Source organism: Ambystoma mexicanum, chromosome 8 (assembly GCF_040938575.1).
Source record: "Ambystoma mexicanum isolate Mex_15411 chromosome 8, UKY_AmexF1_1, whole genome shotgun sequence".
NCBI lineage: Eukaryota > Metazoa > Chordata > Amphibia > Caudata > Ambystomatidae > Ambystoma > Ambystoma mexicanum.
In genome coordinates this window covers 211,109,224-211,134,062 of record NC_090929.1, presented here as the reverse complement: position 1 = coordinate 211,134,062, position 24,839 = coordinate 211,109,224, and the positions used below count along the sequence as shown (strand labels likewise).

Sequence of the window (24,839 nt, the reverse complement as noted above, 5' to 3'; positions counted from 1 at the left end):
AACCGTAAATTGAATGCATTATTATTCAGAAATTCCACATTGTGTTAGCTCCATTATGGCTCCTTCCCAAATCATAATGTCTATATAACAACCCCAAAACATTGTTGTTGGAGTCGTTGACGGCTGTGTGGTTGAGCTCGAAAAAGCCCATAAAAAAGTTTGCACACAATGGGGCAAATTTAGCACCCATTGCGGTTCCTTGTATTTGTTTGTATATTGATATCTCGAAACAAAAGATATTGTTGCTGAGGGCGAAGTTTAACATTTGGAGGATCATTTTGTTTTGTTCTTTATATGATAGACGGTGTTTTTAGAAAGAATTCTTTGTTTTTTTAGCCCCTGGTCATGTTTAATGCTGGTGTATAGTGAGACAATGTCCAAAGTAACAAAACTGTAATTTTCTTGCCAAGGTATGGAATCAAATTGTTGAATTATATGTTTGGTATCCCGGATGAATGAATCCAATTGCATTGTGAGTGGTTGAAGGTGAATATCTATGTACTGGGAAATTCTTTCAGAGAGTTAGCCTATCCCGTTAATGATGGGACGACGGGGGACATTTATTGAATTGTTCGTGGATGTTAGGCAGAAAGTAAATGGTTGCCATAAAGGGAAACTGTATGTTCATGTAATCAAATTCTTCTTGTGTGAGTAGGCCTTTGTCCAGCCAGTTTTTGCTCATTTCATGCCATGTGGTGGCTAGTTCTGATGAGGGGTTATGATGTAGTTTCTCGTAGCAGTTTGGATCATTCAGTTTTAAGCCTTCAACATAATCATTCCTATTCATAAGTACTACCTTTCCTCCCTTCTCTGCCATTTTAGTTATGTTTTCATTTTGCGCTAGGTCTTTTATTGCTTGGCGTTCTTGCAAGGTCATTGTGTAAGATTTTCGTTTTTTGTCCTAGGTAATTAGTAAGAAATTCCTCCTTGATTGCCTTGTGGAACAGATCTATGGCGTTGTCAGAGTTGCATACAGGGGTAAACCTGGAGCGTGGTCTAAGTTGTGTTTCTTCCGATAAGCATGGATCAATTTGTTGCTCTTCAAAACATTGCTGCTCTGTGTAAACTTCATCTCCAGCTATATTAAGAAGGTCAATGGTTTGCTCTGTTAGTTCCACTGTGAGCACGGATGAATGTTCTATGACTGGTCTGTGATGTAGGGAGTTTCTTCAAAGAATTTATGTAGTTTCAAGCGTCTACAAAATTTGTAGATGTCTAGCTGGCTTTGAAAATAATCCAAATGACATGTCTGACTAAAGGAAAGTGCCTTGTTCAATGCTGAATTTAAATGTTGGCCAATTTCGTGATTTGAGATAATAAATATCAGGTCTACTTAGTATTGCCTCTTTGTTTTGATCTCGTTTGCATTCATTTTCCTTGATAGTGTAGCCCCTCCGCTCTTGCCTCTCTGCCGCTTACAGTAGTTGTTAAAGTATTTAGATTTGCTCTTTGGGTTACGTTTTGAGTTGCTGTTTGTGTCTGTATACTCCTTGTGGCGCCGTAACTCCTCCAAAAAAGGACATTCAGTAAGTTCTGTACTCGGGTCTGTGGTTTCTGGTTCAGTTGATGCTTGTACTGTAGAAGTAGTTGTTCTTGATTCAGCATCACTGCAAGATTCTATATCCAAAGATAATGGTGATGCTTGAGGACTTTTGTTTGGCTTAGCCCATGGTGGTTTATTCTTTGGCGTGCATCTCTGTCCAATAGGTGGGTTACTTAATACCAAGAGGACAAGACTGGTGTAGTCTCCCACAGGGTTACTGCATACAATCTTGCCTAAAAGCCACTGGCGGAAACACCCATGCATATGACGCAGACACACTGAAAACAAATTTGTGGTTTGGGACCAGTCAGTGCCAGCCCACATCCTGCCAGCAACACACATCCCTCCGGTAGCCTGCAAAAAGCTTCTGCTTTCCCGGGCATTGGAAGGATTTTCCTGGCCTCACAGGCTAGGAAGAAGGAAGGAACAAGATCACAAAAGGACAAGCGAAAAACCATGTGGCACGGCCATTTTTGGACACTAGCCACAGTTCGTAGCCAAATCCGGTGAGGCTGAAATGAAAAGTACCAAAAAGTGGGGAAAACGTCACTTCTGCCACTAGCTTATTCTTTTAGCACACCTAAAGTAACCAAAAATCCTCTGAGTGTTAGTCTAGGGCACAAATTAAGTGTACCCCATTGTACTGCAGTGTAAGCTGCTTTGTACAATGATCAAAGTTACCACAAGTGATACATAGTAACCAGAAGTAGTAACACGACTAATGGAAATAATGTTTACCAGAACTGACAGCCTGAAGCACATGTTGGTTTCCCCATAACATATGAGCAAAAGTCAGTGTAGTGAAGTTTCACTGCACTGCAAAAAAGAGCAGGTCAGGATAAAAGCAAAACGTTTGGGGGTTCCATAAAGATGGGTGCAGTAAAGAGAAATCTTTCCTAACAAACTCGTCTACTCTCACCAGCCAGTCAGGTATGCTTGTAACGGAAATGTTACAGGAGCAGTGAAAAAGGTGATGCAAGGTAACCCCCTCAACACTCCACATAGGGTGTTGTGTGCTGATCTCACAAAAAGGAAAAGCTGAAGAGGATAGAAAGTATGCCTCTAACCTTGAATAATAGTTCTTAAGGAAAATAAATTCTAAAAAGAAGAGCCCAAAGGGCTCCAGCCAACACTGCATAAAAGGTGCTGGGTGCTGCAAAAATGAAACCACAGATGCCTTTAAAAAGTATGGAGGAAATAAAGTCTCCATAATACAAGCTATGTATGGTCAGAACAAGAAGAATGAATGAGGGGGAAAAGACTCCCCCATCCCCCTGCACCCCCTACCGCTGCCCCATCCCCCACACGCCCCTCATTCAGAACCAGAAAAAGGTCCAGAAAAAAAGTGCTGGGGTTGTCACAGGTACAGGGGATTTGGCATAAGAATGAACATGTGATACGGTTATGGCAAAATCACCCAGACAAGTTTAAGGCAACCTTCTTTGATAATATGTCTTTAAGTGAATAAAATGGCTTTACTAAAAAAGCTAAATAGACCTGCCTCTTCTATTTTGACCTTTCAGTGGATGTTGAATGTATGACTTGCTAGTCCTTAAAATATTAATGTGTTTCATGATTGGTATGTTTGATTTTCTCAATGTGACCTGTAATTGAGGATTGTTACCCTTTTGAAATATGATGATCAGATTTTTTTTACTTCATTCAGAATTGTTTGTTTTTCAGGGAAAATGCTTAAAGACTCTGAAGGGTCACAGTAACTATGTATTCTGCTGCAATTTCAACCCCCAATCCAACCTCATAGTTTCAGGATCGGTGAGTTGTTCTTGTGTCTATTTCTCATGTTCTAATTTATGTTGGAGGATTGCTCTAATGGTTGCCCCGCGTAGGAATGATTTCACTCCAATAGGACTGTATAGAGTTTTGGCACATTTCAGACCTGTCTCTTCCTTAAGGTGCATGTAAATCTAACTCTTCATATGAAATGTTGGAGTTTTAATCAGTTTTAATGCATATTCCACCCCTACCTATGCTCAGAATTAATATGGTTTACTTAACTATCCTTGTCTTGTTTGACTCCACAGTTTGACGAAAGTGTTAGGATATGGGATGTGAAGACTGGGAAGTGCCTCAAAACCTTGCCTGCTCATTCTGATCCAGTGTCCGCTGTAAGCTCCTTTTTTTTAATGTGGAGGGCCATGTTTTGTTACTTGTCTTTCATACTGCTCACATTACCACTGTAGGGGTCTTAAATTGTTCAGCTTTGTCCGTGTAGAGAGTGTTGCAGAGAATTTTCATTTCTTGTGCCAATTCCCCTCAACCCCCATTACTTCTGCTGTACTGCTAGTATTTATTTTGCCCGGGAGAGAGTGGATGGAGTCTGTTATTCAGATTGCAGAAGTGTGGGGAAGGGGATGGGGAGAAGTGCAGGTAATCAAAAGTGCAGCCAGCTATTGGCTCAGTGCAGGTAAAGTACAGCCAATGAGTGGCTTTTAAGCACAGAGAGAGGGGGACTGTTGGGGTTACAGATACAGTCCACAAGTGCTGGGGGAGCCAAGAGGCTGTGCAAGGTATTTGTATTTATTTTTGTTTATATAGTGCTTTACACCAAAGCGCTGCACATTATAACAGGATACATGAGAATTAACATTATAACAGTAACAGTAGAAGCAGTTAACACTGAGAATCAGGCCAACAAAACAATAAGTAGAGCAATTAGCTGGAGGAGAGAAGAAGCGGAGTGCAGTAGAAATGCGAGGGGGAGGGGAAGAGGGGGGGAAGGGAAAGGAAGGGGAGAGATTGGGGGGGAGGTGGAGGGACGGGGGTAGGCTTGAAGAATAAGGTGATAAGGCAAGGAGAGGGGACTAGGAAGGGGGAGGGGATTCAAGGCAGGGAATGGAGGAGGAGAGATTTGAGGGAAGTTCAGAATGAGGAAAAGGTGGAAATAGAGCGGAGCGAGAGAGGTAAAGAGTTCCAGTGTAGGGGGGCTTGGAGATGGAAGGAGCGGAAACAGGATGAGGCGCAAGGGGAAGGAGGAACAGTGAGAAGGAAGTGGTCAGCTGAGCGAAGGGAGCAGGAGGGAGTGTAGAACGTGAGGAGGGAGGCGAGATAAGAGGGAGCAAGACCGTGGAGAGATTTAAAGACTAGGCAGAGAAATTGAAATTTGAGATGGGAGTGAAAGGGAAGGGAAGCAGAGATGGAGTCACGGGGGGAGAGGAGATGGAGGGTGCGGACGGCAGAGTGGTAGATAGATTTAAGGGGGGCGTAAGGTGAGTAGTAGGAAGTCCAAAGAGTAAGGAGGAGCAGTAGAAGAGGCGAGAGAAGATAAGGGAGGAGATTAAAAGTTTAGCAGCATGGAATGTAAGGGAGGAGCTAACTTTGCGAATATTAGAGGTTGTAGTGACAGGAGCGAGAGGTGAGTGAGATTTGGTGGGAAAAAGTGAGAGAAGTCGAAGTGAAAGCCTAAGTTGCAAGCATGGGGGGGGATAAAGTAAGATTAGAGGGAGAAAAATTGATGAAAGGAGGGGGAAGGGGGTTGGAAGGGAAGACAACTACTTCAGTTTTGTCAGAGTTAAGGCAGAGAAAGTGAGAATACATCCAGTTTTTAATAGCAGTAAGACAGGAAGAAAGTTTAAGGTGGAGATCAGGAGAGAAGAAAAGAAAGAGCTGCGTGTTGCGGCATAGAAAAAGGTGAGAAATGCCAAATGAGGAGATAACGGGCAAGAGGAGATCAAGAGTTTAGTAGCATGGAAAGTGAGAGGGGCGGACTTTGCAAATATTGTAGAGGTGGAAGCGACAGGCACGAGACGTGAGAGGGATGTGATGGGAAAAGGTGAGAGAGGAGTCAAAGTGGATGCCTAGGTTGCGAGCGTGGTCAGAGATGGGGCGATTAGAAGGGGGGGAACATGAATGAAAGGAGGAGGAGAGGGAGGGGGAAGAGAGTCGGAGGGGAAGAAAATAACTTCCGTTTTATCAGTGTTAAGGGAAAGGAAGCGAGAAAACATCCAATTTTTTATCGCAGTGAGACAGGAGGAGAGTTTAAAATGGAGGTCAGTAGAGCAGGAAGAGAAGGAGAAGAAGAGTTGACTATCATCGGCGTAGAAGTGGTGAGAAATGCCAAATGAGATAACTGGGGCTAGGAGGGAGGTATAGAGTAAGAAAAGGAAAGGGCCAAGTACCGAGCCTTGGGGTACTCCATAAACGAGAGGCTGGGAAGAAGAGGAGCGACCTCCCCAGGAAACAGTAAAGGAGCGGGAGGAGAGGTAAGAGGAAAGCCAGTTAAGAACAGAGCCTTTGAATCCAAAGGAAGAGAGAGTATTGAGAAGGAGGGGGTGATCGACACTGTCAAAGGCAGAAGAGAGGTCTAGAAGAATAAGGACAGAGGATTGCTTGGAGTGACGAGCAGAGAGGAGGGAGTTAAGGATGTAAATGAGGGCAGTTTCAGAGGAGTGTTTAGGACGGAAGCAGGATTGAGAAGAAGAAAGGAGAGAGAGAGAGAGATTAGTGACAAACTGGACATGCGGGGACCTGTGTTCAAGTTCAGAGGGGGGCCATGTGACTGGTCCCTGGACCAGACAGGTCATCAACATGGGAGAAGAAGAGATGAACCGGAAACGAAGAGGAAGGTCTCGAGTTGCTTTCAGAACCCGAGGTGGTTCAGCTAGAGGGGGCTGTTAAGAGGGAGGCCCCAGCCGAAGAAGATCTTCCGCCGAGTCGCTGCTTGGAAAAGCAACTGACCTTCAGAGTTGGAGGTGGGTGAGCGGAGAGCTTGAGAAGGGAGATGTTTAGGAAGAGCGTTGAAGGTAGTGCGCTCCCAGGCCCCAGAAAGCCTTGTGGACGATGCAGAGGGCCTTGAACTTGATCCTTTCCGCCATTGGGAGCCAGTGAAGAGATTACATTGCTGGAGAGATGCAATCCCTGAGCTTGAGGCCAAGGACAAGTCTTGCAGTCCTGTTCTGTGTAAGTTGTAGAGGACGGAGAGACGAGGCAGCAAGATTTAGAAAGGGGCTGTTGCAGTAGTATAGCCTAGAGAGGACCAGAACTCGAGAGACGGTGAGCTTGTGGGTGAAAGTAAGGAAAAGCAGAATAACACTGAGGAGGTGAAGCTGATACTTTGACTTAATGACCTCAGAGATGTGAGGAGAGGGTAGAGTCGAAGATGACACCAAGGTTCTTAGCCTCACAGGTAGGAGTAGGAAAAGGGCCCAGAGTGGGTGGACAGACAGAGGGAGAGAGGAAAGGAGGGAGCTGGTGTTCCGATGAGGATCTCGGTATTTCACATGCATTTCACTACAGGCATCTGTAAACATTGATGTAGCACACAACACCCTATGTGCAGTGTTGCTGAGGAGTCCCTTGGGCTTCCCTTGCTCTTCATTACTTTTTCCTTAGAACTACTATTCTCAAGTATAGTAGGATATGTATCTTGCGTACCTGTCTTTTAGTGGAATCAGCACACCCAATTTTATTTGGATTGTTGAGGGGCTACAATGTAACTCTTTTCCCACTGCTCCTGTAACTTTTATAGTTACAGTAACCAACAATAATCCTAAATGGCTGGTGGCAGGGGATACTTTATTTTTTTTACAATTTTTGTGTGTTTGTTGCAGGCTGTCTTCACAGCTGCAGTAAAGCACCCATGGGTGACCATTTTCCCAAAATGGACCTAGTCTTCTTTTATTGCCATTTTTTGTTTGTGTTCCTTTTTGGCCCTTCTACCATTCCATATGGGGGCGGGTGCTCTTTGAGTTTTGGCTTTCGCGGGATCCCTTTGTGAAGCCCACCAAGGATCCAGTGTGTCTGCTGAGGCAGAAAGGTAGGAAGGAGCCCAAAACTTCTTGAAGGTATGCTTCGTCGGAACCAATTTGAACTGAGCGGCTAGCTGTCTTACAGCCACTCTCCGGGAACTGACGGGTCACTAGGAATGAATGAATGGGTTCTTGCATAAAAGGCGAGGCTTTTCTGACAGAAGGCTAAGTCGACCACGGGAACTGAAGCTCCGCAGAAACGTCTGCAGCACCTCCAGTAACCGCAGAAGCACTGCTGAAGTACCGCTGCTGTCCTGACACCGTTTCTGAATCGACAAGGAAGCTCCGCCAAGGAAGACTTCCTCCTCTGGGCTGGTGGGGATAACCCAGCCTCAAGACGCACTTCAATTTGAGCCGCTTCCGACTTCATGCGACCTGCCTGGGCTTCAGAATCCAAATATCCAGGGAACATCTTGTTGGGGAGAATTTTCATTTGTTTAATACCTTTCAACCTTTGATAGAGAGAATTCTCAAACATTTGCCAATTCCCTCTACCTTACAGACCCCCAGCAAATTTGCTGGATTTTGAGGACTTGATTTTTTTTTTTAACCCTGGAGAGAGTCCCCTTTTCCCACTCATGTATTTTTAATATTTTTATACACTGTTTATTTTTGGTTATGGAGTCTAACAAACTCCACAGCCATCATCTTTTACAATTGTGTCACAAAGCATCTTAGTGCATTGACAGTCTTTCAGGTTTCCCAAGGTTTAAATCCCTTCTCTGGGATAAACTGTTTCCCAGAGCGGTAGAGTGAAACTGACTCTACTTTGCATTGTACTTGCTAGACCTAGCATACCCTATTTTACAATAAGAGGAGTTACTTGGTATCCGCTGTGTCTAAATGCTCTTGTGACATCTGAGATGTTACACTTTCCTCTCAGAATGGCTGGTGGCAGTGGTTTTGCAATGAACTACCATGATTTACCCCGACCGCAAACTGTTTGCAGCTCCGGTAATGTTAAATTGCGGGAGCCATGTTTTTTTCAAAATGGCCCTGAGCCTCCTTTGTTAAAATGGTCCCCGGTCTTCTTTTTTCCCCATGTCTTTGTGGAAAGGTCCTTCTTGAGTTTTTCTCTGCGTGCCAAACCAAGTTTGGTCTCTTTGTTTATTCGCCTTTGGCAGGCTTCAGGAGTGAAACCCGCCTCTGGCTCCAGAGTGTCTGGGGTAGGCAGGAAGTGAGGGAGGTGCCCGGAACTCCCTGTGCTTAGTCTCCTAGGAGACCCACATGCGCTCTGTGATGATTGGCTGGCTGACTGTCCGGCAAGAACAGCCACCCTGCTGGGTGAGTGGCAGCTAGGCTGGAATGAATGGGAGAGAACTGAATAAAAGGCGAGTCCTTTGTCTTGGAAGGCAGTCGACCACTGGACGAAGGAACCGAAGAAGAGCTTGAAGAGGACGGCTGCGGCAACTCCTGGACCATTGGTTTGCCTGGTGAAGCCCTGCTGCATGTCCGAATCGCCAAGTTTGCTTCGACGGAGAAGCCCTGCAAGGACAAATTCTCCCTTTGAGTTGGTGGGACCCATCAACTCACAAGTAAGCCACCTGGGCACCCATCTCAGAGCTGATTGAATTTCCTCAGAATTGCTGCAGGAAACCATATAGCCAGGAAAAGTGACACAAGATTGTGTAAGTTGTTTGTAAGCTGGCCTAAAGCTTTTGGAAGATCCTCCGGACTCCCACGAAGCAGGACTGACCAAGCCTGACCTCCACCCCCCCTATCCCCCCCTCTCAGTTGAGTGCAGGACCTCAGAAGGGAGGAAAGTCCACCTTGACAGCCAGGAACCACGCTTATTGCTATTTGCAAGGAGCTGAAATTCGAAACAGCCACTGAAAGTAAAGCTTGCCGGTTGCCAGCTTTGACCGCGTGTTAGGCAAAGATTGTATGCAGTACCCTCTGGGAATACTACACACAACTATGACTACAGGTGTAAGCAAACCAACCTTTGGTATGTCTGTGCTGCAGTTTTGGTAGCATGTTGAGAAGCCAGGATTATCTCAAGAGGGGAATGAGCAGTAATTATGTTACACAGAGGTTTACAATTGCAGCTGTTCAAATAAACTCTTATACTCAAGGTTTCTTGGATAAATATTTATCAGTCAGTTATAAAAAATTTAGTAGAAGGAGGCAATTATATAATAAAACACAAATATACTTCAGTATACTCTTCTGTCCACTGGCGTAACAGAGGCCCCTGCAACCCCTGTGGTGCGGGGGCCCCCGCCAGCACATGTCATGGGAGGGGACCCCACTAGAGAGAAAAAAAAGAAAAATATTTTTTTTTTTCAAAATCTTTTTTTCATTTGATTTTAGTCTGCATTCATAAAGAAATTATTTCTGTAACCTAAATAATTTCTTTTTGAAGTCCGAGGGCTCTGCCCTCCCCATGGCATCGTAGACCCTAGGCCAGAGGCCTCCATGTCATGGGGTGGAGGGAGCCCTAAGACTTCAAAGAGAAATAGTTTATTTTTGGAGTCACACTGCATTCATAAAGAAATAATTTCTTTATGAAGTCAGAGTGACTTAAAAAAGAAACAATGGGCCTCAACTCAATGGTGTTGCACCAATACTTGTGTTTAATGCCTTGATTACTCATTACTCCTAGCCCTATTCTTTCTTGTCCCAGTGTGTATGAGACAGTACTTGTGTATAAGGCACTCTGCCTCATACACAAGTACTGCGATGAGGTATAAGTACATGGAGGTTAATGCCTGATTTAGCTACCTGTAATCTTCATTACTCCTAGTCCCACTCTTCCTCATCCCAATACTTACCTATGAGGCTAAGAGCCTCATACGTAAGCTCTGGGACAAGAAAGAGGGATGTGGAGGTAATTCTGGGCCAAGGAGCTGATTTTGGAGGTTGGGGTAGGGTTGAGAGGGGGGGGGGGATGTGTGAGAGGGTGGGGGCGGCAAAATTGTGCAACAAATCATCATGGCTGTCCATGTCCAGGCAGGCATGATATGTGGTATTAGTGGTTAGAGGGGCATTTTGGTGCAGCCAGTCTAGTCATTCCTCAGTTTGGTATGATTTTTTTTAACTGGGCATTTCTGATAAAGCAGTCCTGCTAAGTGAATTACCTGGATAGACTGCCATTTGGGTGCTACCAGTCTAGCCATTTCTAACTTTGGCACTGTATATTTTTCTGGGCATCTGTGATCAAATTATGATATAAGTCATTTATAACTCGCCTGTACACAAGTGTTTCTAGGCGCGACAAAACAAGGTAGGGAAGATAGAGGGAGGAGAAGACAAACTATCTTACTAGGCCCTTATCATTCAGATCGTGCGAGAATGAAAAATGCAAGGGGAAAGGGAGAGGGGGGAGTGCAAGGGAGAGGGGAGGGGAAAACAGGGCAGCAATGCTCCAATTAAGTTCAGCCAGGGCAGCACGGCTCTGGGTAGGGAAAGGAGAACCAGGGACTGTAGGGTTACAGTTACAGCCCATAAGTGCGTGGTAGGTCCAGATGCAGTGCAAGGGTGACTGATCAAGAAAGAGTCTGGACTCAGTGAGACTCTGAGGGTAGCTAAGCAACCAGTCGGTACAGCAGAGAGGTAGGTCAGGTAGGCTGGCAGGGGAGGGAGAGAAAAAGCAGAGGAGAAGAGGAAAGTTTTGAGCTGCTTCCAGAACTTCAGGTGGTCCGACTCCAGTTTGAGAGGGGCAGGGAGGCTATTCCAGAGGGAGGCACCTGCAGAGGTGAGGGATCTCTGCCTGGAGAAGCATCTAACCCTTAGATAGTTGTAGGTAGCTGAGCGAAGGGCTCGAGAAGGAAGATATTTTGGAAGAGAGCGTTGGATGTAGTGCGGGCCCCAGGCCCAGAAAGCCTTGTGGACAATGCAAAGGGTCTTGAACTATATCCTTGCAGCAAGTGGAAGCCAATTCAGAGATTTCAGGGCTGGAGAGGAGATATGATCCCTCGGCTTGAGGCCAAGCATAAGTCTCGCAGTCCTGTTCGGGATTAGTTGCGGAGCGTGGACATTAGAGGAAGGCAGATTGAGAAAGAGGATGTTGCAGTAGTCTAGCCTAGAGAGAACCAGGGCTCTGGAGACAGTGAAATTTGGGGGAAAGTGAGAAATTGAAGAGTCCCTTTGAGGAGGAGCAGCTGGTAGTGGGACTTTTTGGCGACATCTGAGATGTGAGGAGAGAAAGAGAGAGTGGAGTCAAAGATGACACCAAGGTTGTTTGCCTCACAGGAAGGCAAAGGAAGAGGGCCCAAAGCGGGCAGCCAGAGTGAGAGAGGGAAAGCAGGGGCAGGAGTCCAAACGAGAAGGATCTCCATCTTACTGACATTAAGGCAGAGATCGTTGGAGGCACACCAATCCTGAATTGCGGATAGACGGTCCGGAATGAGCGAAAGAGGAGTCTGAGGGGAGCCTGAAGGAAAGCGGAGTGCCATTCGCGTAAGACTGAATGTTGGAGGAGAAGGTAGAGATCAGGTGGGCCAAAGGGGCCAAGTAGAGGTTGAAAAACCAGGGTGAGATTATGGAGCGGAGAGAAAGGGACCAAGTTGGACCTGGGAGGGGCTGTCCAAGAGGAAGGAGGTCAGGCACTCAAGGGCCTGATCCGTGATGCCCAGGTTCTCATGGAGTTGATCAGGATGGTGTAGTTGACCGTGTCAAAAGCAAAGGAAAGAACAAGGAGGATGAGGGCAGAAGGAATACTGGAATCAAGGTTAGAGAGCAGATCTTCACAGTGGTTCAGGAGAGCAGTTTCTTGGACTCTGGCAGCTCTGAAGCCAGACTGAAGGTCATGGAGACAACCAACAGATTCTGTGTGGAGAGTAAGCTAGGAGATGGCCAGCTTTTCCAACAGTTTGCCCAGGAACGGGGTGATGGAGATTGGGCGATAGTTTCCCGGGCAGGCAGGATCGGCAGACGGCTTCTTGAGGAGTGGGTGCATAAGGTAGTGATTAAGGGGAGCGGACAACGCTCCAGTGGTGAGATAGTGAGTACAGAAATCGTCCCAGGCTGGAGCAGGGGTGTCAATATGGTCTTTGATCGTTCTGGAGGAGCAGAGGAGCACCTGTTTGGATGACACTTTCATAGATCAGACTTGTCTAGAAACCTCGTCAGGTCTTGTCAGAGAGAAAGAGGAGAAAGGAGGAAGAGAGGTAGAGATGGCCTAAGGGGTCCGAGAGAGGAAGAGGAGATGAAGACAGGATGTCCTGAGTTTTAGCCGAGAAGTGAGATGACCGAGCCATCCAGAGGGCCTGGGAGGGAACAGGGGAGGTAAAGGCTGCAACAGGATTGACCAGTTCCTTGCAGTTTTTAAAGAGTTTGGCCGTGTTGTTAGAGGCCACAGGCTTGAATTTGTGTTCTCTTCTTGATGAGTGTAATTGCTTCGATTGGCATTTTGGTGCAACCAGTCTAGGTACGTCTAAATCTGGCCTGGCATGCTTTACTGTAATGTTATTACGTGTCTACACTGGTTTACATTGTGCAGCCAGTTGGACATGTTTTCAATGTGGCATAGCATTTTTAATAGCATAGCATTTTTAATAGCAAAGCATTAATGTTCCTGTGCACTGTTGGTGACTTGCATCTATTGGATTGGTGTTACCCTACAAAACAATTGCAAACACTCTGGCTTTTTAGCCAATTGTTCTCAGAAAGTGTGCTGTATATCGCATTAAAACACATATTTATATCTTTCTCCTAGTGCAGTGTGCGGCATATCCCTTCAGCAGCAAGTTTACGCATATTGCACAAGCGTGATAATCTGACGGCCCAGAGTGTGGCGCGACCAGTGATTTCTTGCCGAGTTGGGGGGCCCCTCAGCATGGCTCGCAGGGGGGCCCCCACATTTTGTTATGCCACTGCTTATGGAGACGGAACCTTTTTCACCAGAAAAAAAACCTTCTTCCCCTTTAAATTTAGAGGCGCGCAGGGGTGCGGGCCAGGGAGCATGTGCTGCCCTGACTCTGCCCTCCGGCCCCACAACCCAGTCCCCCTTTCCACGTCGACGGGAACAGGCTGAATTCACCAGCGCTCCTGGGTTTGGCTTTGGCCATGTAATTCCACGCGCTGATACTTCTTCTTTGTCTTCTTTTGTCTTTCTATCATTCTGGTACTCGGTTCTCGGGCGTCACGCTCCTACCCGGCGCATGTCGAATTCCACAGGGTTCAGCAGGTGTCCATCCTGCAACGGGCTCTTCCCAACTTCAGACCCCCACGCCCTCTGCCTACGTTGCCTTGGCCCAGACCACAGTTGGCAATCCTGTTCAGCGTGTCACTCGCTATCCTCGAAACGCTGAAGAACCGACTAGCCAGGTGGAGGGAGCTCTTCCAGAAGTCTCATCCAGAGGATCTCAAGAACTTCGTGAAGCATCGTCCCAGGTCCAAGGTAGGGCCAATATTTTCCAGCCTCCGGCTGCGGTCTCTGTACCCCAGCCTCCGGCACCATCTACCCCTCCTCCTCCACAAGATCCTCCAGATCCGCAGGACACGGATGAGGAGGAGGATCCGGATACGCCTTCCTCAGCCGGGGCCTTCCATGAACGTCTTGCTTGCCTGGCGGAGTACCTAGGCCTCCCTCAGCCTGAGGTCGAACAGCTGGCAGAGGGGGTTCTGCTCTCAAAACGCCCCTCAGCCAACGCAGGGATTCCAATGCAAACCGATGTAGTCTCCCTGGCCAAGAAGGGTTGGCTCAAGCCCCACTCAGCCCAGCCAGTCAACCGACGTCTGGGTGGCAAGTACAGGCAGATGGAGGGGGGGGGACACTCTTGCTCTCGACCCATCTTCAGCTGCACTACTCTGTGATCGCTGCAGCATCACTTTACTCCAAGCCTCAGTCGTCCTCGGCCGCCTCCTCTGCGGTGCTGCTAGGCAAGGAGAAGATCTTGGAGGCTTACGGCAAGATCTACTCCGCCTCCTTGCACCTGCGTCAGGCCAACGCAGATGCCATGCTGGCTGCCGCCAACCAACGGTTATGGCGGGAAATTGCGGACTTCCTCCCGGAACTCCCCTCCCAATGCCAATCCCGCTTTAAGGCGGGGCTAGCGTAGGCCAAGCTCATGGCGCATGACCTCATGGAATCCACGGTGGCGCATATCAATACCTCAGGCCGGGCCATGTGCATTGCCACTGACATGAGGCGCACAGCCTGGCTCCGGGGCGACGAAATTCAACCCAGACGTCCAGGAGCGCATTCTAGATCTACTGTTCGAGGGGGGTTGGGGGGGAGGACCTCTTCCACTCTACGGATGTAGAGCTGGACAAGAAGAACAGCTCACAAACGGCAAAGTCTTTGTCCATTCTTACAAAGACCACGCCCAAAATCTTACACCCAATCTCAGCAGCGCTCAGAGAAGGGTCATACATATGGAGTTTTCTGCTGCTTCCAGGAACGCAGGTCCAGGCAGCCCGACCGCTCGCCGTCTCAGAGCCGGCACAATCAAGAAAAAGGGGAGGGGAGGAGTAAGGGCTTTTTTCAGTTCCCCCTCAGCCTTCGAGGGAAAGAAGGCATGACATGCCCCTTCGGGTCTACGTGTCTCCGGTGGGGGGCAGGCTTGCTCTCCATGCAAATTTCTGGTGCCAGAATTTCGCGGACCCCTGGATCCTCTCCGTAGTATCCACGGGGTACCGCCTACCCATCCCAGACTCTCCTCCCCTCCAAAGGTTGGGACAGCAACTCTTTTGGCGGAGATCCGGTCGCTCGTAGAGAGCCAGGCAGTGGAGGAAGTTCCAGCCTCCCAGCAAGGCTTAGGCTTCTACTCCAGTATTTTGGCCATTCAGAAGAACCACCAGGCGGGCCCGAGTTGTGCTGGTCCTTTCCACCCTCAACCTTTCCTCACCCCTGCAAAAGTTCAAGATGGTTACGCCAGCTTTTATAGCCAAGACATTGGACAAGGGAGACTGGATGTGCTCCCTAGACCTGAAGGACGCGTACCTACACGTCCCGATTTGACAGTCCCATTGTTCTTTCCTAAGGTTCAGGATCATGGGCTACCATTTCCAATACAAGGTCCTCCCGTTTGGCCTCAACTCGTCCCCCAGGGTCTTTACCAGACTAATGAACACGGTAGCGGCCCTCAGGGAGCAGGGCCTCGACGACTGGCTCATCAGGGCTACATCTCCGGAGGCGGTTCACCACTCCTCCCATGCCCTTATGAACACACTGCATGACCTGGGCTTCCCCCTCAACCTCAAGGAGTCACAGCTGCTCCCCACGCAGACTGACGTTCCTGGGACTCATTTGGGACACGTGCTCCAAGAAGGTCTTCTTGTCGGAAGACAAGATCTCAGCCATCAAGAGGGCCACCATCCAATTCCTCAGCAGAGAGGTGACCTCGGCTTGGTGGTATCGGCATCTCCTGGGTCTACTAGCGGTGGTTCTGCTAGCCGTCCCGCACACAAGACTAAGGATGAGAAGGTTTCAGCTGCACTTCGCGGCCTCATGGAGTCAGGAGCGGGGCTCTCAATTCGAAATGATCAACGTTCCTCCATCCAGACCTAACTTGGTGGTCCAGGGAGTGCAACCTACGGATGGGCAAGCCCTTCCGGCCGCCTTCTCCGCAGGCCACCATCACCACAGACTCATCGCTCGAGGGCTGGGGAGCCACCCTGGACAATCTCTCGGTCCACGACACCTGGACTCGACAGGAGCAGGAATACCACATCAATTGGTTGGCGCTGAACGCCATCTGGCTAGCGCTCGGAGCATTCCTGCCACTTCTAAAGGGCAAGGCTGTCCTCATCCAGACGGACAACTCGACCAGCATGTACTACGTCAACAAGCAAGGAGGCACCAGATCCCCTCTGTGCAGACTGGCGATCAGCATGTGGGAATGGGCCTTGGAAAAAGGAATTTAAATCTCGGCAGTCCACCTGCCGGGGGAATCCAACCTGGAGGCGGACAGGCTCAGCAGGCTGGGAGCCGCCAATTACGAGTGGCAGCTAAACGACCTTGTTATTCAGGAGATCTTCAACAGGTAGGGCCCCCCCACCCCCCCAATTGGATCTCTCTGCCACCTGGCACAACAAGAAGTGCCCCCAGTTTGCATCCTGGCAGAGTTAGGGCCCCGGCTCTCTGGGCGATGCATTCCATCTCCTGTCGACCGGCATGAAGACCTAAGCTTTTCCGCCCACTCCCCTTATCTCCACAGGCATTTTTGCCCAAGGTTCCATCCGCATTTCACTTGAACAAGGAAATAGTCCTTCCGATGTTATTTCCCGATCCCAAAGTCAAAGCACAGATGTCAGGCGTGCCCTGAAATTCTACCTGGACAGGACCAGGGGCTTCCGCAAGTCGGACACCCTCTTCGTCACTTTCGGCGGCTCGAGGCCAGGCTATCAGGCCTTAAAGGCTTCCATATGCCGCTGGATGGTCTCTGCCATCAAGAAAGCGTACGAGGGCCAGCATAAGCCGCTCCCGGCCAACATGCATGCCCACGCAGTCTGGGCCTAGGCAACGGCCATCGCTTTCCAGCGCCATGTCCCTTGGCAAGTCGTAAGCAGGGCGGCCACTTGGGCCTCTCCCTCAGCTTTTTGCAAGCATTACTGTTTGGATGCCGGCTCTAGATCTGATGCGGCTTTCGGGCAGGCGGCTCTCGGGAACCTATTTGCTTAAGGAGGGTCTCCTCTCCACCCTGGGGCTACAATCAGTTGTAGTTGCCCATACACTATGGAGGAAAGGGCATGGGACGTAAGAGTAATTACTAACATACTCTTAGTCCATAGTCCCCTTTCCTCCATACGTCCCACCAACCTCCCCCCTAATAATACTGGTGTCATTAGGCAATGTTAAATCTGTCGACGCGTCAATGGGGACTGAGGAGTGGTGCCGGAGGGCGGAGTCAGGGCAGCGCATGCTCCCTGGGCCTCTAAATTTAAAGGGGAAGAAGGTTTTTTATGGTGAAAAAGGTTGTCTCCTGTCCCTTGGAAGGGACGCCCATACCGTATGGAAGAAAGGGGACTATGGATTAAGAGTACGTTAGTCACTACGGTGAGTAACCTATAATCTTTTCAAGAGGAGTAAAAGGCAAAGGTTATCAGAACATAAGACTTTAATTATTCTTAGACAGTGCAAATACTTTGAGTTCACCAGAAGAGTCCATTCAATTCAATAGTCTAGGCCAAAGTCAATGGACTAAAGTCTTGGATAGGTTAAAGCGGTTCTGGTAATTAAATGGAAAGTTCTTGGCAGTAGTTTGTAAAAGAAGAATCATATGTTGGGTCACAAGCTGATTAGGCCTGCGAGTTGCAAAAGTTTCAAGCACTTTCACTGTGAGAGGTAAATTCTGTCTTGTTTTACAGTACCTTACAATGAAGAAAAAGATGCAGCTGATTTCTGTTCCTGGCAGTTCCTGGGCCTCAGTCGTGGGGACAAGAGGGAGGCCTTCGGGGGACTCCTGCACTGGGACGGTCAAAAGCTTGCAACTGGCAAACTACAATTTCAGTGGCTTTCTCGTGTCAGCTACCGCACTGGTAAAAATGCTGGTCCTAGCTGTCAAGGTGGACTGTCCTTGCTTCTGAGGTCCCTCACTCAGCTGAGGGGGGTCCGGGGGTTAGGCTCAGTCGGTCTGTCGGTCCGACGTCGTGGGAGTCCAGAGGATCTTCCAGACGCTTTTGGCCAGCTACAAGTAACGCACACTATCTGGTGTCCCTCTAATGGCTCTATGGTTTCCTGCAGCACTCTAAGGAAATGCAACCAGCTCCGAGCTGGGTGTCCACGTGGCTTATTTGGGAGTCGATTGGTCCCACCAACTCAAAGGGGAGAAGTCGTCCTTTGCAGGGCTTCTCTGTCGATGAGAAATTGACGATTCGGACCTGCAGCACGGCTTCACTGGGCAAACCAACGCCAAGAGACTCGCCTTTTATTCAATTCTCTCCCATTCATTCTAGCTTAGCTGCCACTCACCCAGCAGGCTGGCTGTCCTTTCCGGACAGTCAGCCAGCCAATCGTCAGAGTGCATGTGGGTCTTCTAGGAGACTAAGCACAGGGAGTTTCGGGCACCTCCCTGACTTCCTGCCTACCCCAGACACTCTGGAGCCAGAGGCGGCTTTTACTCCTGAAGCCCGCCAAAGGCGAATGAACAAAGAGACCAAACCTGGTTTGGCGCACAGAGGAAAACTCTACAAGGACCTTTCCACAAAGACAAGGTGAAAAAAGACCGGGAACCATTTTAGCAACGATGACTGGGCGCCATCTTGAAAAACAGGGCTCCCGTGATTTAACGCTACCGGAGCTACGAATAGTTTGCGGTCGGGAAAATTCATGGTAGTTTGTTGTAAAACCACTGCCACCAGCCATTCTGAGAGGAAAGGGTAACATTTGACTATTACATGAGTATCTAGATACGGGGATACTAGGTAACCCCTCCAGCACTCTATAGGAAGATGGGTTGTGCTGGGTCTAGAAATTTACTGGACTAAGTGAAGTCCATTTCACTCCACTGTTCTGGGAACAGTAGTTTATCCCAGATAAGGTAGTTTATCCCAGATAAGGTAGTTTATCCCAGATAAGGTAGTTAAACCTTGGGAAAGCTTGAAAGGCTTCCCTGTGTCAATGCACTGAGGGTGCTGTGATACAAAGGATAAAGATGATGCCTATGGAGTTGGTTAGACTCCATAATCAAAAAGAAACGAACACAGAAAACACATTGAATTGAAAAGTTAAAAGTCCCAAAGTTTAGCACAAGAGCGGGAGGGTTCTAAGGTGGGAGGAATTGGCACATTTTTGAGAATTCTCCCCAACATGGTGCCAATACAGTGCAGGTGTCCCTGACGTCGTCCCTCTTGTCCCCAAGACTGAAGCCCAGGAACAGTGAGATCTGCAGAGCTGTCCAGGAACAGAAGTCTTCAGCTGCATCTTTTTCTTCTTTACTAAGGTACTATAAAACTAGCCTAAGAGATCTTACCTCTTACTGTGGAAGTGCTTGTAACTTCTGCAACTCGCAAGTCTAATCCGCTTGTGGCCCTACATTTGATAAAGAATCCTAAGAAATTGTGCAAAGACTTTTCCATTTACTTACCTAAAGTGCTGCATTCTGTACAAAGACTTTGGCCTATTGACTTTGGCTTAGCATATTGAATTGAATGACTCTTCTAAGTGCCATCTGAAAGTATTTGCCCTGCTTATTAATATTTGCACATTCTTGTGTTCTAAATAACCCTTCCCTTTTACTTTTTCAAGAGTATTCTAAATGCCAACAGTAAGGTATTAGTGTCCCCAGCACCCTTGTTACAGAAGTCACCTGTGGGAGTAGGTTGTGTCCGTGGGCCATCCCAAAAGGGCCTTGTCTGATCCAGAAACTCAGTGTGCAGTATTGAAGTATATTTGTGTTACTGTTCTGCTCCCTTTTGAAGATGTCTTTATAACTGACTGATAAATCATTGTTTATGCATGAAACTTTGAGTGTAAGTTTATTTGATTACCTGTAACTGTACAGCTCACATTTCACCTCTTCAGATAAGCCTGGCTGCTCAACACGCTATCAAAACTGTGTAGTACTAGCTTATATCAAACGTTGCGTTTCTTATACCTGTAGTCCTCGTTTGTAGTGTTCCCAGAGGGTACTGCATACAAACTTTGCCTAACAACCTTAGAGACCCCCAGCTCTTTTGCTGGACTTGGGACTTTTTAAATTTAACTCCCAAGTCAGTGGGACATTTTTCTCACTCTTGTGTATTGTCCCTGATAAGGATTTTGTTTTTACTGTTTTTGTAGTCTGACAAACTTCTTAGGCATCTGCATTTTATATGGCAGCACAAAAAACCTTCAGTGCAGTGTTACATACCTTTTCTTGGGTGAACTACTGTTCCCAAGAACAGTAAGGTGAAATTGATATTACTTTTTACTTTTTTGTAGGTCCAGCACACACCATCTTATGTGGAGTGCTGGGGGGGTGGGGGGTTACCTAGTAGCTGCCTATCCTGCTTTCTCATGCAACCTTTTTTTGTTACCCTCACAACTTTAAATGGCTGCGGCAGTGGTTTCATTTTTACTACCATTGTGTTTTTCTACCGCAGGCTGAACCCTCAGCTGCAGTACAGCACCCATGGGTGTCAATTTTGTCAAAATGGCCAGTCTTCTTTTTTTTGCCATTTTCTATTTGTGAAGTCTTTCATGGCTTTTACTGTGTGTTGACAGATTTTATTCCTTTGTGTGTTTTGCCTTTGGCTGTCTTCAGCCCTGAAGCCCACCCCTTGCTCCAGTGTGTCTGGATGGGCAGGAAGTGAGGGAGGATCCCGAAACTCCCCTGTCCTTTGTCTCGGGGTATCCTGGCATCAAACCAATCCTGGTTGGCCAGCTGGCTGTCCGGGAAGGACAGCCACCCTCCTGTGTGATTGAAAGCCTAGGCTAGGCATGAATAGGAAAACCTGCTTAAAAGGCAAGGTTCTTGGGACTACAGGCAGAGTTGACCACTGGAAGAAACATCTGAAGAAGAAATCATGAAGTGAAGCTGCTGCAACCTCCTTTTTCACCTCGACAGAGAAGCTCTGGATGGAACGACTTCTCCCTTTGGTTTAGTGGCACCAACTAACCATGAGACTAACTCCACTTTGGCACAATCCCCGACTTGCTGTGCCTCTCCGTTGCTGCAGAATACCATGGGTCAATTGTCCAGGACCGGCTGCGACGTCTGCCGCAAACTAATCCGGCCAAAAGCTCCAGGAGCCACCTAAGGACACTTTAGAAGCAGGAAATCCCAACGACTGAAGTAGCAAACAAAGCCCAACCATACATATTCGACCTACATCAGTGCTGTTTGCGAGTCTCTGAAACCATGAAGTTCTGCTGAATCGAAGAGAGCCCGTAGCTGCCGAAGTCCTTCCCGAGTACTGCCGCAGCAGCCCTCCAGACATCCTCCATGTCCCCACGACTGAGGCTTAGGAACCAGGGTCTGCATAGCTTTAGCAAGACGACTGTTAGGCAAGAATTGATGTAGTAACTCTGTGGGAGACTACACAACACTTGTCCTCTTGGTATTAGGTAGCCCACCTTTTGGTATAGGCCTCTACTACACAAGTTGGTAGTGTGACTGAGCAGTTGGGCTCATCGCAAGGGATAAATGTGAGCTGAGGAGCTGTAGCAATGAAATCCACAAATACAAGTAGCCAAGTAACACTTGGTTTTCGTTACAAATATTTATTTAACAGTAGTTTTAAAATAAGCTTTCTTTAAAAAGGGCAATTTTTGTAACAAGATAATCTACTTTAAAATACTTTTCCCGAATCAACACAATGCTAGCAGATACTCTTTAGACCTCTTCCTTACACACTTCGTACACCCGCAGGTGACTTCACTAACTACGACAGTAATTGCATTTATGTATCACTAGTACACTTTGTAGATTCTGAGCTTTGTGGAAAGGCTAAGGGAAGGAAAAAGGTTTCTCACTTTAAATCTTTCAATGAAGTCTAGATAAAAACCTTTCCCAGCAATAATAGTTAAAAACCAATGCATCACATATGAGGGACAGTAAGTATCAAAATCAAATGGACTAGAGGAGTCTGCAGGGAGCCAGGACAGCCAAAGTCAATTGGAGCAGTCTATGGAGCCGAAGCACTCCTTATATGAAAAGATCTTGGGCAAAGTTAGTTTTGTTGAAGAAAAATTACTGTAGGGTCACAAGCTTCTTGTGAAGGGTAGAGCTGAAATCAACTCTGCAAGTCTCAACTGAGAAGAGCAAAGCTAAAGACACTGTGGTAAGTACCCCCAGTCAGAACAGTACCTTCGGTTGGAAGAAGAGTGGTCTAGCTGGCTTCTGTCTGGTTGCAGCGATGCAGATCCTGTGTTCCTGGGCCTCAGTCGTGGGGACAAGAGGGATGACGTCTGGAGGACTTCACCAGCAGCAATTCGGAGGTCAGCGGCAGCCACAGGCTCTTTTCATGTCAGCAGCACTTCACGGTTTCAGCTCTCGGTAAACAGCACCACTGCAGATCTTGGATACTGGGTGGGCTTCCTTCACTCCTTCAGTCTTGCACTCTGGTAAGGGCACTCAAGCTCTGGTCATCCTGCTTCTGGAGGGTCCTGCAGAGACTACTGGACCTTCTGGCCGGATCACAGAAGTTGATCTCGACTATGGATTTCTCGACCCCCGGCACTCTGTTCGTGCAGCAGCAAAGAAGTACAGCGAGTCGGGAAGATTGTCCAGCGGAGTTAGTCTCTGGGTTAGTTGGTTCCATGAACGCAAGGGATAAAGTCGTCCCTTCGTAGCTTCTCATGTCGATGAGAAAAGGGGTCTTCAGCTCAGCAGCAGGGCTTCACACGCCAATTCAAAGTTCCACGAGGATGCAGCATGCTTCATCAAGAGTTGCTTCGTCGGGTTGTTCTTCCCAGTGATCGACTCGTCCGGAAAACTTGCCATTTAAGCATGTTTCTTCCATTCATGCACAGCCTAGATGTCACTCAAACAGCAGGGTCCTGGAAGGACAGCCATCCAATCAAGACTGGGTGCATTGAGGCATTACTAAAGATTAAGGACTAAAGACTAAGGACGGGGGAGTTTCGGGAACCTCCCTCACTTCCTTCCCTTCCAGACACACTGGAGCCATAGGCGGGTTTCAGTACTGAAGCCTGCCAAAGGCACAACGAACACAGGGCTCAAACCTGGCTTTGCGCGCAGAGTAAAACCCAAGAAAGACCTCCATAGACAGTGAATGGCGACAAAATGGGTGCCAAACTGCAGCTCCTCGGCATTCGGTAGAAAAGCACAATGGTACTCAAAATTAAACCACTGACACTAGCCATTTAAAGTAGTGAGGGTAACCTAAAAAAAAGTTACATGATAATGTAGGAAAAGGGGCTACGAAGTAACCCTCCTGCACCCCACATAAGATGGTGTGTGCCGGACCTACAAAGAGACAAGTTAAGTAAAGTCAATTTTACTTTACTATTTTTGGGAACAGTAGTTCACACAAGAAAAGCTATTTAAACCTTGAGAAATCTAAAGGATTTCTCTGCGACACTGCACTGAAGGTGATGTCCGTCGCCATACAAAAAGTAGATTGTTAGGCAAGTTTGTATGCAGTACTCAGTGGGAGACTGCACCAGCCTTGTCCTCTTGGCAATAGTTAACCCAACCTTTTGATATAAGCATGTACGACACAATTTGGTAGAGTGACTGAGCAGCCAGGCTTATCTCAAGAGGGTTCAATGTCAGTTGTAAGGTTGTAACACATGACAGTTACTCAAACAATTAACACAAAGTTTCTTGGTAAAACAATTATTAATTTATATAACAGTTGAATAGGCCTTCCTTAAAAGGGAGCTAAACATGTAACACTTTAAAATATACTTCAAAACATACTCGTAGTGTCTCTAATCATATTATACCCATTGGGGATGGCACAGACACTTCCTACACCCTCGGCTGACTTAGATAGGCGAAAAGTGAGGAATAAATGTGAACCTCGGTGGCACAGTGATTGTGGAGATTGTACCTGCCTGCTGTCTCTTTACCCAGTTTACCCAGAAGCATGTGCATGCTACAAAATCTCCTGCGAAGGCGAATGCAGAGTGAAAATTGAGGAAAAGTGATCCTCTGTGATTTATGGATTGGAGGCAACACTCAGAGTTGTGGTATTAACGCAAGTGTTCTCTTCCCCCTTGGAACTGTTTGTATGCAAACCATTGAAGTCGAACTTTGCTGCTTGTGATTTTCTACCAGGGGTGCTGTTAAAGCTCTTTCACCACAAAGGATTGCTGGCGTTATAGGACGCTTGTGTATAGCTTTGCAAATCCTCCTTTTCCAGCAAATTGAGAATTTGATTATTATTGTCGGTGTAAAGAACTTGTATTTTTATTAATGTGATTGGACAGTATTTACATAGTTTTAATTTGTTTTATAGCATTTTGTAAGCAGAGTTTTCAGGTATTGGGCATATGTCTTACTTACTCACAACTGGTTTGCCTGAAGTTACTGAAATCCATGTAAAACCTGTTGCCATGCTGACTACTCCAAAATCCTCAAACCGTACTACACAGCTTTCCCGTATCAAAATAATGGCTGTTCGTCCTTGTTCCCCAATGCTAGATGTCCGGAATTTTTGCGCCCCAGGTTTTCGTCCGTTTACTTCTGTTCAATTGTTGGCTGCTGATTTTATGCAGCCATCAGACGACTGCTTTATTAGCTACACTTAGAAATGTTGGTGTGAGTGGCGAAACAGTTACTCTTAAAAACGCCCCACCTGATTCTCTCGTTGATGCGGGTGTATTAGCACTCCCAATGTTACACACTGGGAGAGTGGACATTGTACTGCTGCCCAACAGATTGTTCCTGATATGTTGGTGGTTGGTAATGATGGGACTTTATCAACAGAGGAATTGGCTGTTGTGCGCGAGTCCCAGTGATGCGAGTACGATCACTGATGTTTTTAAGAAGTGAAAAACCATTGCGAGTAAACACATGGGGTGATTTCTCAGGTGAGTAATGAGTCGCATATACAGGAAACTGTCTTAGAGGTGGTGAAGTCATTGCACATCCCGTCCAAAGGGGATCTTTCACAATCACCTATGATGTTTTCACCGATGGCGGCCAATTCTTCGGCAATATCTTTATCATTTTTGCAGCCTAGTCCAAGGCGGA

General features: G+C 47.4%; 1 protein-coding gene across 1 annotated transcript in view; it reads left to right on the top strand.

The window, feature by feature from the left end:
* Positions 1 to 24,839, top strand: part of WDR5 (WD repeat domain 5) — a 433,335-nt gene that overhangs the window by 210,428 nt on the left and 198,068 nt on the right. Inside the window, exons 6-7 of the mRNA XM_069609613.1 lie at positions 3,227 to 3,316; positions 3,586 to 3,669. Coding sequence (XP_069465714.1) covers positions 3,227 to 3,316; positions 3,586 to 3,669 — 174 coding nt within the window. The remainder of the gene's footprint in view (positions 1 to 3,226; positions 3,317 to 3,585; positions 3,670 to 24,839) is intronic.